The sequence below is a fragment of the Thunnus maccoyii genome, chromosome 18 (genome assembly GCF_910596095.1).
Source record: "Thunnus maccoyii chromosome 18, fThuMac1.1, whole genome shotgun sequence".
Taxonomy (NCBI): Eukaryota; Metazoa; Chordata; class Actinopteri; order Scombriformes; family Scombridae; genus Thunnus; species Thunnus maccoyii.
In genome coordinates, this window is record NC_056550.1 from 25376474 (window position 1) to 25390497 (window position 14024).

General features: G+C 38.6%; 2 protein-coding genes across 2 annotated transcripts; both read right to left on the reverse strand.

Annotated features, from left to right (window-relative positions):
• Nucleotides 1–4118: 4118 nt before the first annotated feature.
• Nucleotides 4119–10033, reverse strand: LOC121884122 (protein SCO1 homolog, mitochondrial). The gene is made up of 7 exons (XM_042392741.1): nucleotides 9663–10033; nucleotides 7270–7389; nucleotides 6277–6367; nucleotides 5650–5847; nucleotides 5474–5566; nucleotides 4704–4819; nucleotides 4119–4564 (listed from the first exon to the last, which is right to left on the reverse strand). Exons 1-7 carry the CDS (start codon nucleotides 9831–9833, stop codon nucleotides 4430–4432), a joined length of 924 nt encoding a protein of 307 aa, XP_042248675.1. The 5' UTR covers nucleotides 9834–10033; the 3' UTR covers nucleotides 4119–4429.
• Nucleotides 10034–11182: 1149 nt separating this feature from the next.
• Nucleotides 11183–13631, reverse strand: tmem220 (transmembrane protein 220). The gene is made up of 6 exons (XM_042393121.1): nucleotides 13419–13631; nucleotides 13294–13323; nucleotides 13149–13209; nucleotides 12736–12859; nucleotides 11730–11789; nucleotides 11183–11630 (listed from the first exon to the last, which is right to left on the reverse strand). The coding sequence occupies exons 1-6, from the start codon at nucleotides 13524–13526 to the stop codon at nucleotides 11498–11500; spliced, it is 516 nt and encodes a 171-aa protein (XP_042249055.1). The 5' UTR covers nucleotides 13527–13631; the 3' UTR covers nucleotides 11183–11497.
• Between the last annotated feature and the right edge of the window lie 393 nt (nucleotides 13632–14024).

The window sequence follows — 14024 nt, forward strand, 5'->3', positions numbered from 1 at the left end:
TTTCACCATTTTCTGACATTTTATGGACCAAACAATCAATTATTTAATCAAGAAAATAATCTACAGATTAATCGATAACAAAAATAATCATTAGTTGCAGCCCTACACTTGATGAACATTGTATTTTATGTAGGTTTCTGTATTGTTTATTTTTATTATTTGTCGTGTATCTTGTGTTCATGTCAGACCAGGCAAGAATATTGAAGTAAGGAACGCCAGACACTAGTAGAAGATGAAGATAAAGACAATCTGCTGCTCATCTCGTCTTCGCAGATCAAAGTCATTTTGAATTCTACTAAAAATCCTTTCAACTTTTCACAATTCCAACCTGCTCAACAAAAATAAACCCTCCGGCCTTGTTTCTGTGTGATTGAGAGGCGATTTCCCAGATAACAAGGTTAACAATAAATCCACTGTGGCTCCACAGATCCATTCAGAATCCTCTGAGTAGGTTTCTATAAATGTGTCTCAATTGCCAAAGTCAATATAGCACCAAGTATGCGCTTTTAAGTTATTAAGTTACTATATGTGAAGGATGAGTTTACTGGAAGATTTGCTTGAGGGTTTTATCTTCACTAAGTCTTTATTCCAAGAATGTAAAACCTTGTTTCTCTTTTCAGGGTGAGCAGTGTGTCTTTTCTTATGACTGGAAGGAAATTATTTTTAATTTTAAATGGTAATTTAAGCTTTAATTCGCCTGCTGTCAAGAACTGTTTTACACTTGAGAGCCGCAGTCATGATTAAATACTGACTGTAAATTTAAAAAACAAAGGTTAATTAACATGCTTTCAACGTGATTTTCCAAACTTTATCAGTTGATTTCTGTAGAAAATAGTGTCGCTGTGTTGATCCAGTTCTGTCTAACTTAGAAATACTGCAAGAAAACACTCTTTGTTAGTAATCTGACCCTTATATGTACTTATATTTATTGTGGTTGCTCCGTCTCATCTTTAAACAAACTACAGAAATCAAATATAATTTACTTTTTCAAAACTTCCTTTCATGTTCTCAAGTAAATACAGACATTATCATGTGTTGGATTGATTCAACTTTTCATTTTCATGATCCCTCCTGCTAAGACGAGAGGAAATGATATGGTATTCTAGCTGGTAAAGAGCTGTATGATACGGGCATTTTGTCTGGCAGTGTATTACAGACTAAGTCTAATTCGTGCTGATTTAATAGCCTCTTAATGTCACTTGAAGGTCTGGCAACAGCTGCAATTATAATTGGCTCCGGGTAGACAAGCATGAATAACCGGTGTGGGGAGTTACAGTATGTGGACCCCGTCTGACACGGCAGCAAGTTGGACTGCGAGGAGGCCATGAGATGTGAATTCAAAGGGGTCACAGGACAAGAAAGAGAAGAAGCAGGGAGAAAATCCCCCATCAGCTGGTTGTGGTGTGGGAGAGACCGGTGCCTAACCCCCCTGGTGGAAAATAGATCTGACGACGGGTGCATCTGCACAGGATTAGGGGGTCAACGGGAGAAACAAGGATCTGCTTTGGAGCTACTGCAAAACCACACACACACAGGAAAACATCTAATCAAGCAGCATAATACTGCACATAGTCCTGCAAAAACAAGATCATTTACATGTTTGACGGCCAGTTTGCACTGATCTGTATCATCTGTAAACCACAAAACTGCAGCAACCAAGAAAACAAAGCAGGAAACTGTGGACTGTGGATTGACAGCAGCGATTGATCTGCCTACAAGCGGGCTGATTGTAGGAGGTGTCGGCGGGGAGACTTTAGGCCTCGCGGATCAATCGTGCTGTCAATCCAAATGCAGTTTACTTCTTGCTTTCGCTGTTGTTGCTGCAGTGTAGGTTTGGTACAGAAGCTGAAAATAGCAGCACTGAAAAATAAAAACGGTAACTTGAAATTTACAGCTTTTTATTTCAGTGTGAACTCTGCCCTCCTGTCCTGTTCCTTGTAGGGTAGGATTGTAGGAATGGGAGCTTGCTGTGCTCTGTATTTACACTACTTTCATCTCTTTATTAATGTCATATTACTTCTAACAGTAGTAAGGCAGTAAATGTAGCCAGTTAATGTAAATCAGTACTGTAGATATGTCGCATATGACACAAGAATCCCTTAAAAATCCATGAAATATGCCTTAATTTATCCCTTGAAAAGCACCAAAACCCATGAATTTTCCCCTTAATTAGACAATTAAGGCATTTGAGGAATAAATGTGTAGTGTTATGTGTTGTTTTGAATGACTTGAAGCATCACAGGAGTAAGGTGGTTGGAAATAAACCGAGTAGAGGCTCTGGAGAGACACTGAAGGGGTTTTTTTTAAAATAACTTATCAATCCAGAAATCAATTGGTTCCATTTTGAGCGCTCCATACGACAGCGGTCAGAGCTGAAAGGCCTCTCTGCTCCAAGTAATGAGCGTGGTGTCTGGCTGCGGAGAGCTGGACAACTGCTGTGTTTGCTTTTCTAATCCGATTTTCTAAAGGAGGAACATAACAGGTGTGCAGGCAGAAAAGATATTAATAAATCAATACCGGCTCGTGGCGAGTTCGGGTTAGAATCAGTGTAATGTTTCTCTGCGTGTAAACTTTGCTCTTCTTCATCTGTCTGTAGGGTATTAATATATATGACAGACATTTATCCAACAGTTACTGGAGTCATCAGCCTCCTCCAGAAAACACTGAAGCTTTTAATGACATTATCAACCTGTTGTTCACCTTTGTCTGAAAGCAAATATCATTATAGATGATCTCAGTCTTCGTGGGCTTCCTGACAGCCCTGACAAGCTAAGTTTTATGAGTTTTCATGCACATATCACTGCAAAAAGAAAACTTTTTGTCATACAATTGAAAGAGGCTCTAATTCTACCGTGTGTAAGATACTCACAATCAAAACAGACTATGTAAATGTGCAGTATGTTGCTTTTAAAACAAGAAAATTAAGATACTGTTCTCACTCTTCATGTGAATATTATACATCAAAATGTTCCCACCAGCCTCCTTTCTCTCCAAATGTAAAAATCTAATGCATAAAAGTCTGTGTTTTGGAGGTTTGACCCTTCATTGATGGGGAGACCAATGAGAAACTCTCATAAACTGCCACTGAAAATCACTTTACGCCACTGTGCACATAAAAATATCGTGTTTAGGTTCTTCTGACTCCATCTCACAGAACGAGGACACTGGATTTAATCTTCCATGTCACAACTGTTTTCACAAGACTATCCAGCCTACACAGTGTGGGGTTTGGTTAATAGGACAATTTCCCACTGGGTTTAATAAAAGTATCTATATAACCAAATATCTGTGGCTCAATAGTTACAACACCTGTCTCCTAAACAACAGGTCTAATGTTTAAACTGTACGCTAACCGTGCTCTCTGATATGCTTTGGAGCACTGTGTTAGCTGAAGTGAACACTCGTTAGGTTTTGACCTTTTCTAGTTTTACTAACAAACTTTTCTCCCCTGCTTTCAGGTTGTACTCAGCATTTCTACTCTTTCCAAAATGTTTTACTCTTTTAAGAAACTTTAAAAAGGAAGAGCAGCTGAAAGACTAGCATAACAATGTTGGACTTGAAATGCAAAAAAAAACAAAACGATGAAAATCAATACAGCAGACTCAGAGACATCTTTTTTATTTTTTTTTTTTTTTACACATTTTTGTCAAAATCTGGCACCTACATTACCCACAATGCAACTCCACCACTGACAGTTTAGTCGGAGATTTGTGGTGCGTTATGCTAGTAGCGGCTAATGTAGCCTGGAGCTGTTAGCCTCCAGCAGAGAGGAGCAGCAGCTACAGAGGTCTGCTAACCTCACACCCCCAGATTTATTTTCATTTTCAAACTTGTAGTCTTCAGCCGACGCTGACTTCAGTGACATCAGATTTCACACAGCTCCCTCTGGAGACAGAAAAGACTATATTTTTTTCATCATATATGTATCCAATTGTACTTCCAGAGAGCTGCAAACAGACTCTGATGAATGAAATCCACACAGTTTCCCTTTAAGCAGGAAATTCACCTGCCTGCAATCACAAAATGCACTTTGTAGTTATTCTTCTTCGTTTCATTGCTAACTGCCTTTCTTTGTTTGTAGAAAAACCCAAATTAAGTGTTTCCTGCCAAGCACAAACAAAAAAACCTGCTGATTTTATTGCTTTTCTTATCTTTTATCACAAAATCACAACTTGTTTACATCAGAAATCAGATCTGATCTTTTCCAAGCTATTCATAATTATGTGAATGCAGTTTTTCATGGATAATAATGTAGAACAGTATGACAGCATCCAGTCGGCAGACCTGCTTTCATCTGCACATCAACCCTTAAAAAAGGAATGTTACTGCAGACGTATTAACATACAGTATCCAAAATAAATACAGGCAGTAGTGATTTAAGTTAACGAGTCAGTCAGTGCACGACGGTGAGCACGGGAAAGGCCGCTGCTCACTTTTCCTTCTTGTACTTTCTCATATGTGCTGCTATCGAGTTGGTGATCTCCACACTTCTTTTGTTCTGTCCAAAATATTCCACAAACTCTCCGTCAGGTCCAACAAGGTACATGATGATTGTGTGATCGACCTAACAGACAACAACAGGTAGAAGTTAGACAGACGGGCAGAATCCTTTATTTATGATCAGAGCATTATTATTATTATTATTATTATTATTATTATCATTACATGTAATATGAGTAAAACTAAAGCAGACTGTAACTCACGATGTAGTCGTTGTCTTCATCCTTTGGTCCCTGACTGTAATAGACTCTGTAGGATCTGGAAACCTGCTCAACCTGAGCTGTTGTCCCCGTCAGACCAATCAGCTTCGGAGAAAACTCTAAAATTAAATTAGACGAGATAAACAATCATTTCAATGTTCAGAAATAGTTTATAAAACAGGATGAACAAGCACAAACATGTGCTGTACTATACTGTATTGAGGATTATCAGACATATATTTCTGTTTCTATTCATTCTGGGTCTTTTACAGTTCTGTACGCTGAACATGGTTGAAAAAATTTCCACAGATTTGAGATCAATACTTCCTGGAAAAGTTTAATTCTTCTGCACTGATTGACAGGAAATGAATTGCCGACTATTTTTGATGATCAGTTATGATTTTTGAGTCATTTTTGATGAAAAAAAAAATACTGAAATTCTCAAGTTCAAGCTTTTTTTTAATATGAAGACATTTTCTGGTTTCTTTAGTCCTCTATGATATAAACTGAACATCTTTGGGTTTATATACTGCTGGTCTGAGGTTGCACTGGTGGTGACATTTTTCACCATTTTCTGACACTAACGACTAATCAATTAATGGAGAAAATAATCAACAGATTAAATATGCAAACACACAGACGGGTATTTTTCTCAGGAACAGATTTCGACGAGATTTCCTTTGAAATATGAGGATAACTTGTTGAACTACAACTTTCTCCATATACATAAAACAGAGGCAGTAAATACTGAGTCAGATCATGTGGTTTTGTACCTTTCACGTACGCAGCCATGGCCTCCGGCGTGTCCCTGTCAGGGTCGATGGTGATGAGGATGGGCGTCAGGTTTGGAAGAGATGCTATTTTGTCTGAAGAAAAGCCAAATGGGAACATTAAATACATTAAATTAACGTTATGTCTCGTTACGCCTGATGAAAACTGTTTTTCTTACCTATTTCATCCACCACTTCGATCATTTTCTCTATTTCGTCCGGGCAGATGTCGGGACAGTGAGTAAAGCCGAAGTAGATGAGGACCCACTGGCCCAGGAAGTCCTCGCTCTTGGCGGGCTTGTTGTTGTGATCGATGAGCGAGAACGGACCGCCCAGCGCCGGTCTCCCCATCGATTTGGTCCTCTCTTTTTCAATCACTGCAAGGTGAGTGAGGTGAGGTGGGTCATTATTAGTTAGTAGAGCTGTACCTGACCTGTTGAACTGGCTGATCAACACAAAGATTCAACTGGTTGCTGCTTTTTTTTTTCATATAGATTATCAGAAAATCCTTTGGCATGAGTTTCAGTGATGATTTTAACCACATTAACAAAATCAAATGCTACAGAGTCATGGGAACATTTAAAAATCAATAAAAGAAAACTGCATATGATGCAAGATTTGAATTGCTGTCATATAATGTCGGGCTAGCATATAGATTTGTCAGATATATCCTACTAGTTCACATCTTTATTCCTTGATTCAACAGAATATTTTGTTCAGATATAAAACAATAGCTTTAACTTGTATAACATATTATTAACCTGATCTCCACGTGTTCTGTGTACCAACCAGTTTAAACTACTTACGTTCTTCCTTTTCTTTCTTGAAGTATTTCATCGCTCCGAGCAGAGAGCCTCCGATAGCGAATGTTATCGCTAAAGATTTCCACGTCACAGGCTTTAAAGAGACAAAGAGAAAAAAAAAACAAATCATGTAAAACACACAAAGATCTTTACTTGTTCAAGACAACTGCTCGCTGGGTTTATTTAGGCTTAAATCTACTGATCAATCTATATTTTCTTTCTTCAAGCGGAGTTGACAGATTCTCCTCTTTAATCGACTGTGATGTTGTTAAAGAGAATTCATAACAGGCTTATTTAATGATGTAGAATATACTTTATTATTCTGAAGGTGGTCAGAAAGGAAGCCGACTGTTCAGTTCATATATTTGATATTTTACATGTTGTTTCAGAGGCCTTGATATACAGCACCAGCTATGATATAAAGCAGACATTTCTCTGCTGAATGCATTTCATTTAACTGACTGGTGTGTCGTTGGAGATGCTCTCCGTACTCTGCCAAACCTGTTTGTCTTGTCTCACCTTTCCAATTAAAAAGGTGTCAATTTATAAGTCTTCTAATTATAAATCACTTTAACATGCACATGCAGGCATCAGCAATTTGGGGTGTTTTCAGTGTTTTGCTCGAGAACAACTCGACATCTGGACAGGAGGAGCTGGGGATCGAACCTACGACCCTACAAGTAACGGCCGACCAGCTCTACCGGGTCGATTGATGACGTACTTATCGCAGACCGGTTTTGGAGCTTCAGATTAAAAGTTGCAGCTGATACAAAACAACCCCTTCATGGCATTTTTATGCTAAAAAATATGTGCATTAGACTTTGTAAACTGCTTATAATGTACAATCACAAAAATCTGACTAGTAGATGATCACAAATGCGGTTACTGTTCACTGCAGACGTCTACGCCTGTATAGGTTTTAAATACAGAGAAAGTTTATTTTGAAAGGACATGTCCATATTTCAAACTGGGGAAACATAAACTTTTGTCACTTACCCCAGACTTCTTGGGCTTTCCTCCTGATGAGGGCGGTGGAGGTACTGAGGAAAACGCTCGTGAGCAGCGTTGATTCAACCATTGTGATGATCTGCAGGTGAACCACTGACTCACATTCACCTGTTGATCAGTAAACACAGGAAACAGTGACGAGGTTGAAATAAAAGGATGCGTTCACAATTTTTCGAGTCAGTCATTCCTCCTGTTCACACTGACTATTAGAAGATCCCTTTATAACGCATTTACAATGTACAGTTGTATATAAAAGTTTGGGCACCCTACATAGTCAGGTCTCTCTGGCAGATTTCACAGCTTGTAAACATTTTTTCTAGCCAGATAAACATCTTTCTATTATTGTGTTTGGGATTTTCTCCCATTCTGCATGCGCAGCTCTTTTAAGATCCACCCACTGATTTTCAGTTAGGCCTTTGTTAAATTCAGGGGACAAAACCTTCATCTTGCATCTCTTGAGGTAGTCCATGGTGGATTTCCAGGTATGTTTAGGATTATTATCCTGTTGTAGGAGCCATCCTCTTTTCAGCTTCTGCTTTTTTTTTTTTTTTTTTTTTTTACAGACGGTGTGATGTTTGCTGCCAGAATTTGCTGGTATTTACTGGAATCCATTCTTCCCTCCAACCTGTGCCATGTTTACTGTGCCTCTGGCTGCAACACAAGCCCAAAGCAGGATAGATCCACCCCCATGCTTAACAGTTGGCAAGGTCTTCTTTTCATTAAATGCTTTTCCTTTTCTTCTCCGAACATACCTTTGCTGATTGTGGCCAAAGAGTTTTATTTTTAACTTCATCAGTCTGCAGCACTTGTTTCCAGAACGCATCAGGCTTCTGTCGATGTTCTGTTGCAAACTTCTGACATTGGATTTTATGAGGAGGACTCTGCTAAATCTTCCTGCAGGTTTTTTGCAGTCAAATGGGGGTTTTGATTTGCCCTTCTGACCAGGATACGAGAAGTTCTCCCCGAGAGTTTTGTTTGGTCTTCCAGATCTCATCCTGACCTCCACAGTCGCCCTAAACTGCCATCTCTTAATGACATTTCTCACTGTGGAAACTGCAACATGACAACACTTTGCTTTCTTCTTCTATCCTTCCCCTGTGTTGTGGGCATCAATAAGTTTTATTTTCACAGCTGCTTAGAGGAACTCATGGTTGCTGAGTGTTCGCACAAGATTTGAAGAAACTGGCACCGGCTGACATTTCCTGATGATAACTGTTAACATGCCTCAGGCCTGACGAGCTGATGAAGGTCTGAGACTTTGTAAAGAGAATCTGAGACTTCAGAACTCTTATGGTGCTCTAAGGAAATATTGTGTGTTTTCTTCTATATCCCAGAGACGCTGTGTTTACGTATTTTCAATTAAAAAAATCACCAAAACATGTTATTTGTTGAGGGGTGCCCAAACTTTTGCAAACAACTGTAAGTGATGGAGGACAAAATCCACAGTCCTCCTTCTGTGCAAAAATGTATTTAAAAGTTTATCTGAAGCTAATATGAAGCTTCAGCGTCCAAATGAGTCAAATCAAGCAGATATCTTTCAATGTTACAGTCTTTTTAGTGCCAAAGTTCCTCTTTTTGTTACTATACTTCCACCGCAGCTCAACAGGGAAACACTGTCCGAGGAAACACAAAGAGGGAATTTGATGCTAAAAAGACTGTAAATGTGTCAGATATCCACTTGATGTGACTAACTCACACTGCTGAAGCCTCATATAAGCTTCACATCAACTTTTAAATGACTGTGTGGACACACTGTGGATTTTGGCCTCCATCACTTAAACTGAAAGCACATTTGAAGGATCTTTTAACAGCCGATATGAACAGGAGGAATGATTACAGCGAGGAAAACCTCTTTCACTGCTCATATAGACACCTGACTGCTGTTTTAAGACACACTTGAAAAACTGTGAACTTGTCCTTTACAGCCTTACATCACGTTCATTTGTGCACCAAACTCCATTCAAATAGTTGCTAATTTAACGTGGTGTCGTTTGACCAGAAGCCTGATGAAGTAACTCATCTCTACTGAATTATTGAGCACTTTTCTAACTCTATAGCTATTATGGCTCCTATTTCAATTGTTTGTTAACTGTAAGCGATGTTTCGTATAAAATTTTGACAGTCTCCTACCATTAAACACACCTGTGTGAGCAGAAAATATCAACAGAGTTTAACGATTCAAGTTCACGGATAAGTTCAGCTGAAATTAGTGTTACACGGTGGGTTGACAAGTGAAAATAGAAGGTTAAAGTCGTATTTTAGGTTAGCTAGGAAGCGTGGCAACACATCTGCCAGCAGAAAGTATGTTAAATTGCCGTTTTTCTACATGGAGTTTGGTGATAAAAACGTACCGCTGGTACCTGCGGCTAGCTTTGACCTACCAGGCAGCCGTTGACTCTCCGCGGTGACAGTGTGTTAAACGGTCCGGTCTCCCTCCGTAAAACACTGTGTGTGAATCTGACGGTTTGGAGACGAGAACATTTCTGTAAGACTTTAACGTTACTGTGAAACAACCTGCAGCCCAGGCTGTGATGAAAAACACTCAGGGACATGTTTGGACCTTGACAGCACCGCCGCTGATGTAAGGAAGCGGTTACAAGTTTACAAAACGTGACAAGTGAAACGGGGAATAAAACATATAAATCACTGGTCTGGAGTCAGTTTTACACGTTCATAACGGCTTAAAGTAGCGCGTTCATATCGTTTACATGCTGTTCTCGGGTCAGTGTTCAGGTAGCTGTCATTTAGCACAGGAAGTGACGTTTCTTACTTCTTCTTCTACGATCATTTCAGTCCTTGTGCTCTCTGCCGCCCCCTGGAAGCGAGAAAAATAAACATGTACAGCTTTTGTGATTCACTTTCATTCAGTGGTGGAAGAAGTAATCCTTTACAAGTCTGTCAAGTCTGTTTTAAAACAACAGTCAGGTGCCCAAATGAACATTGAAATAAGTTCTTCTTGCTGTAATCATTCCTCCTGTGTGACTATTTTGATTTATTGTTTTTTCTAAAAGTAAAAATGCCAAAAATTTTTATCAGGTTCCAATTTCTCAATTGTGAGGATTTGCTGTTTTTCTTTGGTCTTATGTCATAATAAACTGAATATCTTTTGGTTTAAGACTTTGGTTTAGACATAAACAAAAGGAAGCAGTGGTGGAAGAAGTACTTGGATTATTTTTGAGTAAAAATAGAAATACAGCTACGTAAAATACTCCATTACAAGTACAAGTCCTCCATGAAAAGTCCTACATAAATAAAAGTACATAGGTTTAAGCAGCTAAATGTACTTAAAGTATTAAAGTAGTGGTTTGATCCCTCTGCCTGAGATATCACTAGCTGTGTTGGCACCGAATGTGTAAACTGTTGTTATTCTGCATTACTTATTATTGGTTCATTGTTCTTCTCGCCTACTTCTTCTTTTTCACTCTGTATTGTTGTGTGGAATCAAATCAAAAGTTTGCAAAGGACCTGAAATCAAGCAGTTTTTGATTTTATTTTTTGAACATGGGGGTCCTCTTGTGGTCTTTTGTTACTCACAACCAGCTTGAATTGTTTTCTGTTTTTCATATCCACAGCTTTGCTCAGGACCTTACATGATGTGAGATCTCAGACTTATCACCTGGAATTATTTTAGATTAGACACACTGGTTTCAACTTTAACAATGTGTTGTATTTTAAAAGCTTGTTATATTATCCATTGTGTCAAATCTTCATCTGAAAAGTAACTAAAGCTGTCAAATAAATGTAGTGGAGTGGAAAGTACAATATTTCCCTCTGAAATGTAGTGGAGTGGAAGTATAAATTAGCATCAAATGGAAATACTTTAGTACAGCATTTGAGTATTTTATCAAGGTGTTTCATAATATTTACAGAATGCACTTAATTTCAAGGAGGAACACCAGAAGTCATTGTAGATTTTAATATAAAATCAATAACTTTATCAGTCCAAAATTACATATGTAATTGTACATTGAAGAGAGAGAAGTAATAATACTGATACACAACAATTTGTTGGTCCACATTCGATGAAATATACTTCCAAAAATTATACCATTTCACAGCCCTTTTCTTTAATAATACTATAAAAAGTTTATTTAAGCAGCATTCTTGGTCCAGGATTTTCAGTCAAAGAACACAACAATCAGCCATTCTCATTATGCTCCTTCACTATTGTTTTCTTTTACTTTACTGACTCACAAAAGAGGGAAGAAGTTGAAGTCTAGATGGCAGTTTTACAATGTGAAGGCCAGTTTGATCTCAGCTCCTTGTTGATATAGTAGTAAAGCCAGGCCACGAAGGGGAAGACAGTGATGGCGGCAGCTGTTGACACTCTGAGCGCCCCGACTGGAGCTCTGACACAGAAAAGTGGAATACAATTCAGGAAATAAAAACACATACTGGAAAAAAAACAAAAGGAGCGACATTCATCTCCTGCTACGTGTTAATTTTACCTTCCGGAGTGGCGACACAGGAGAAGCCAAACAAGCGTCAACATGAGACCAGAAAATTCTCTAACAGGGGACAGAAATAACAAAAGCACATTAGGATTTCTACCTGAATCATTGCTGCTTACATATTTATGTGCTCATTTTGTTCATATTAAGATGATCCCAAACAACTTATAGTGAGTGCAACGTTAGATTAAAATTTAGCATGTTGACAACAACACAGCCAATATGAAGCATGAAAGGGGTCAGAGCCATAAAACCATATGAGAGTCTGCAGGGCACTCTGTATATTAAGTGCGCTGCCACCTCAATTAAAGGATAATGCTGATAATATTTTTCTTATTGTTAACAAATCTCATGTTTGGAGTGAAACCAACAATGGACTGATCTACTTACTTACCTCTGTTGTTGCCCAAAAGACTACCAAAAACACATCAATGAGTCACACCGCTGCACTGGGTGACATGTTCCTTTATTATGACGAGTTTGGTCAAGTTAGTTTGTTTAGAAACGGCTCCAAAGACTAAAAACAGCAATCATGTTTTCAGTCTCCGGAGAGCAGTTCTGTGTACGGCAGTTTACAGAGCTTCACAAGCTCATTGAGCTACATATCACAACCTATTTGCTTGTTACATGGTCAATTTCTCAAAGAACTTCAGTACAAAGTTGCTATCATTAGTCTTTGGAGCCATTTCTAAACAAACTACTACACCCAAACTCTTCATGATGAAGGAACATGTCACCCAGTGCAGCGGTGTGGCTCACTGATGTGTTTTTAATAGTTTTTGGACAACAATGGAGGTCTACAGCACAGAGGAATAAGATATATCAGGCTTTGGATACACACACAATAATTGTAAGTAGGATCACTGTGCAACCAATGCAGATACAAGTCTTGCATGTTGAAGGTAATTTAAAAAAAAGATGTCACAACTGTTGAAGACCTGTGAAAAGTTCTTTTTAGATCACTACAGTGGTGCAAACTCAGTTGAAGTAAGATGTGGTCTACCTGCCCTCCTCCTGCTGGAAGATCTCTGTGATCCGTTCTTTATAAAGTCTCCATCCCAACATGGCAGTAACAGCACTGGAAATCATCATGTGGAGATCAGCGACACGCCTCCAGGGCAAAGTCTCTGCAAAGAAAGACAAGTTACGCTCTGAGGATGAGTTTCTCCGAGTTGTACCGTCACTATACAGCCACTTGATGTCACCAACACTTTACAGTGTATTTCAAGCAGAGTTCAACAGCTTGTATAGTGGGGTAAACAGGAAAACACAGATTGTCCAAGTCATAGGGAAGGAAATCCTGAAAGTTACTGGGTTTATATTCACTGTTATAAGTTTTTTAATCTAAAAAACATAATGTATACTAAATTAACACAAAAACAAACTTCCACTAAAGATCCAAACTCATCTCTTTACCTGTCACATGGGGTTTCAGGCCAATAAAAGCACACAGGACTGCAGGAATACCATAACCAACCTGTAAGAGAGACGTGGTGTAAATAACAAATCATATCTAAAATCATGAAAGAGACAAACATATAAGGCATGTTTGAAATCTTACCATCCATATTCCTGCGTCTGGATCATTGATCTAAAGAGGTCAAGACACACTTCAGTGTTACTGATCAGGAATTAAAACGCTAATAAAAAAGGAAAAAAAGAAAGATTTAAAACTAAAACCCTCACCTGCACGTATGTTGAAAGAGCAAAAAATAAAGACATGAAAACGTTGCAGACTTGCCAAATGACAGTAAGCCATGTTTTAGTGTTTTTCTCTTTACAAACTTCTCCCATCGTTGTTTTCTAACCTTTCACTTCCCCGCCCGGGCGTGCGGGACGTAAGGACGTCACAAAGCAGACGCACTGATCCACTCCTCCGACTCTATTAAATCCGCTGAGGGTTTGTTTGATATTCACAAAGCCATCTCCACGGTGTTTGGACATAAACCACAATTCTTTAATTATTTAATGTCTCAGATTACAGATGCTGTAGGCCCAAATCTCCTTTCTCATTAGATTTTGGCCCCCAAACCATCATAAATTACGGATATTTTGTAATTTTGGGCTGTATAACTGTCACCACTACATCCAATTATTTAATCATATGATTACAGACGAGTTGTTTATATGTTATTTAATTGATTTATCTTCTAATGTGTCATATAAAACATACACAGGTTTGTTTTAATCAATTGCATTGGATTAAATCTTGGACGTTATCTTCCCGGGCTGCCCTGTTCACCAAAACGAGCACACATTCCCCCCAAAACCGCAGTGACGTCAAGCTAGCAA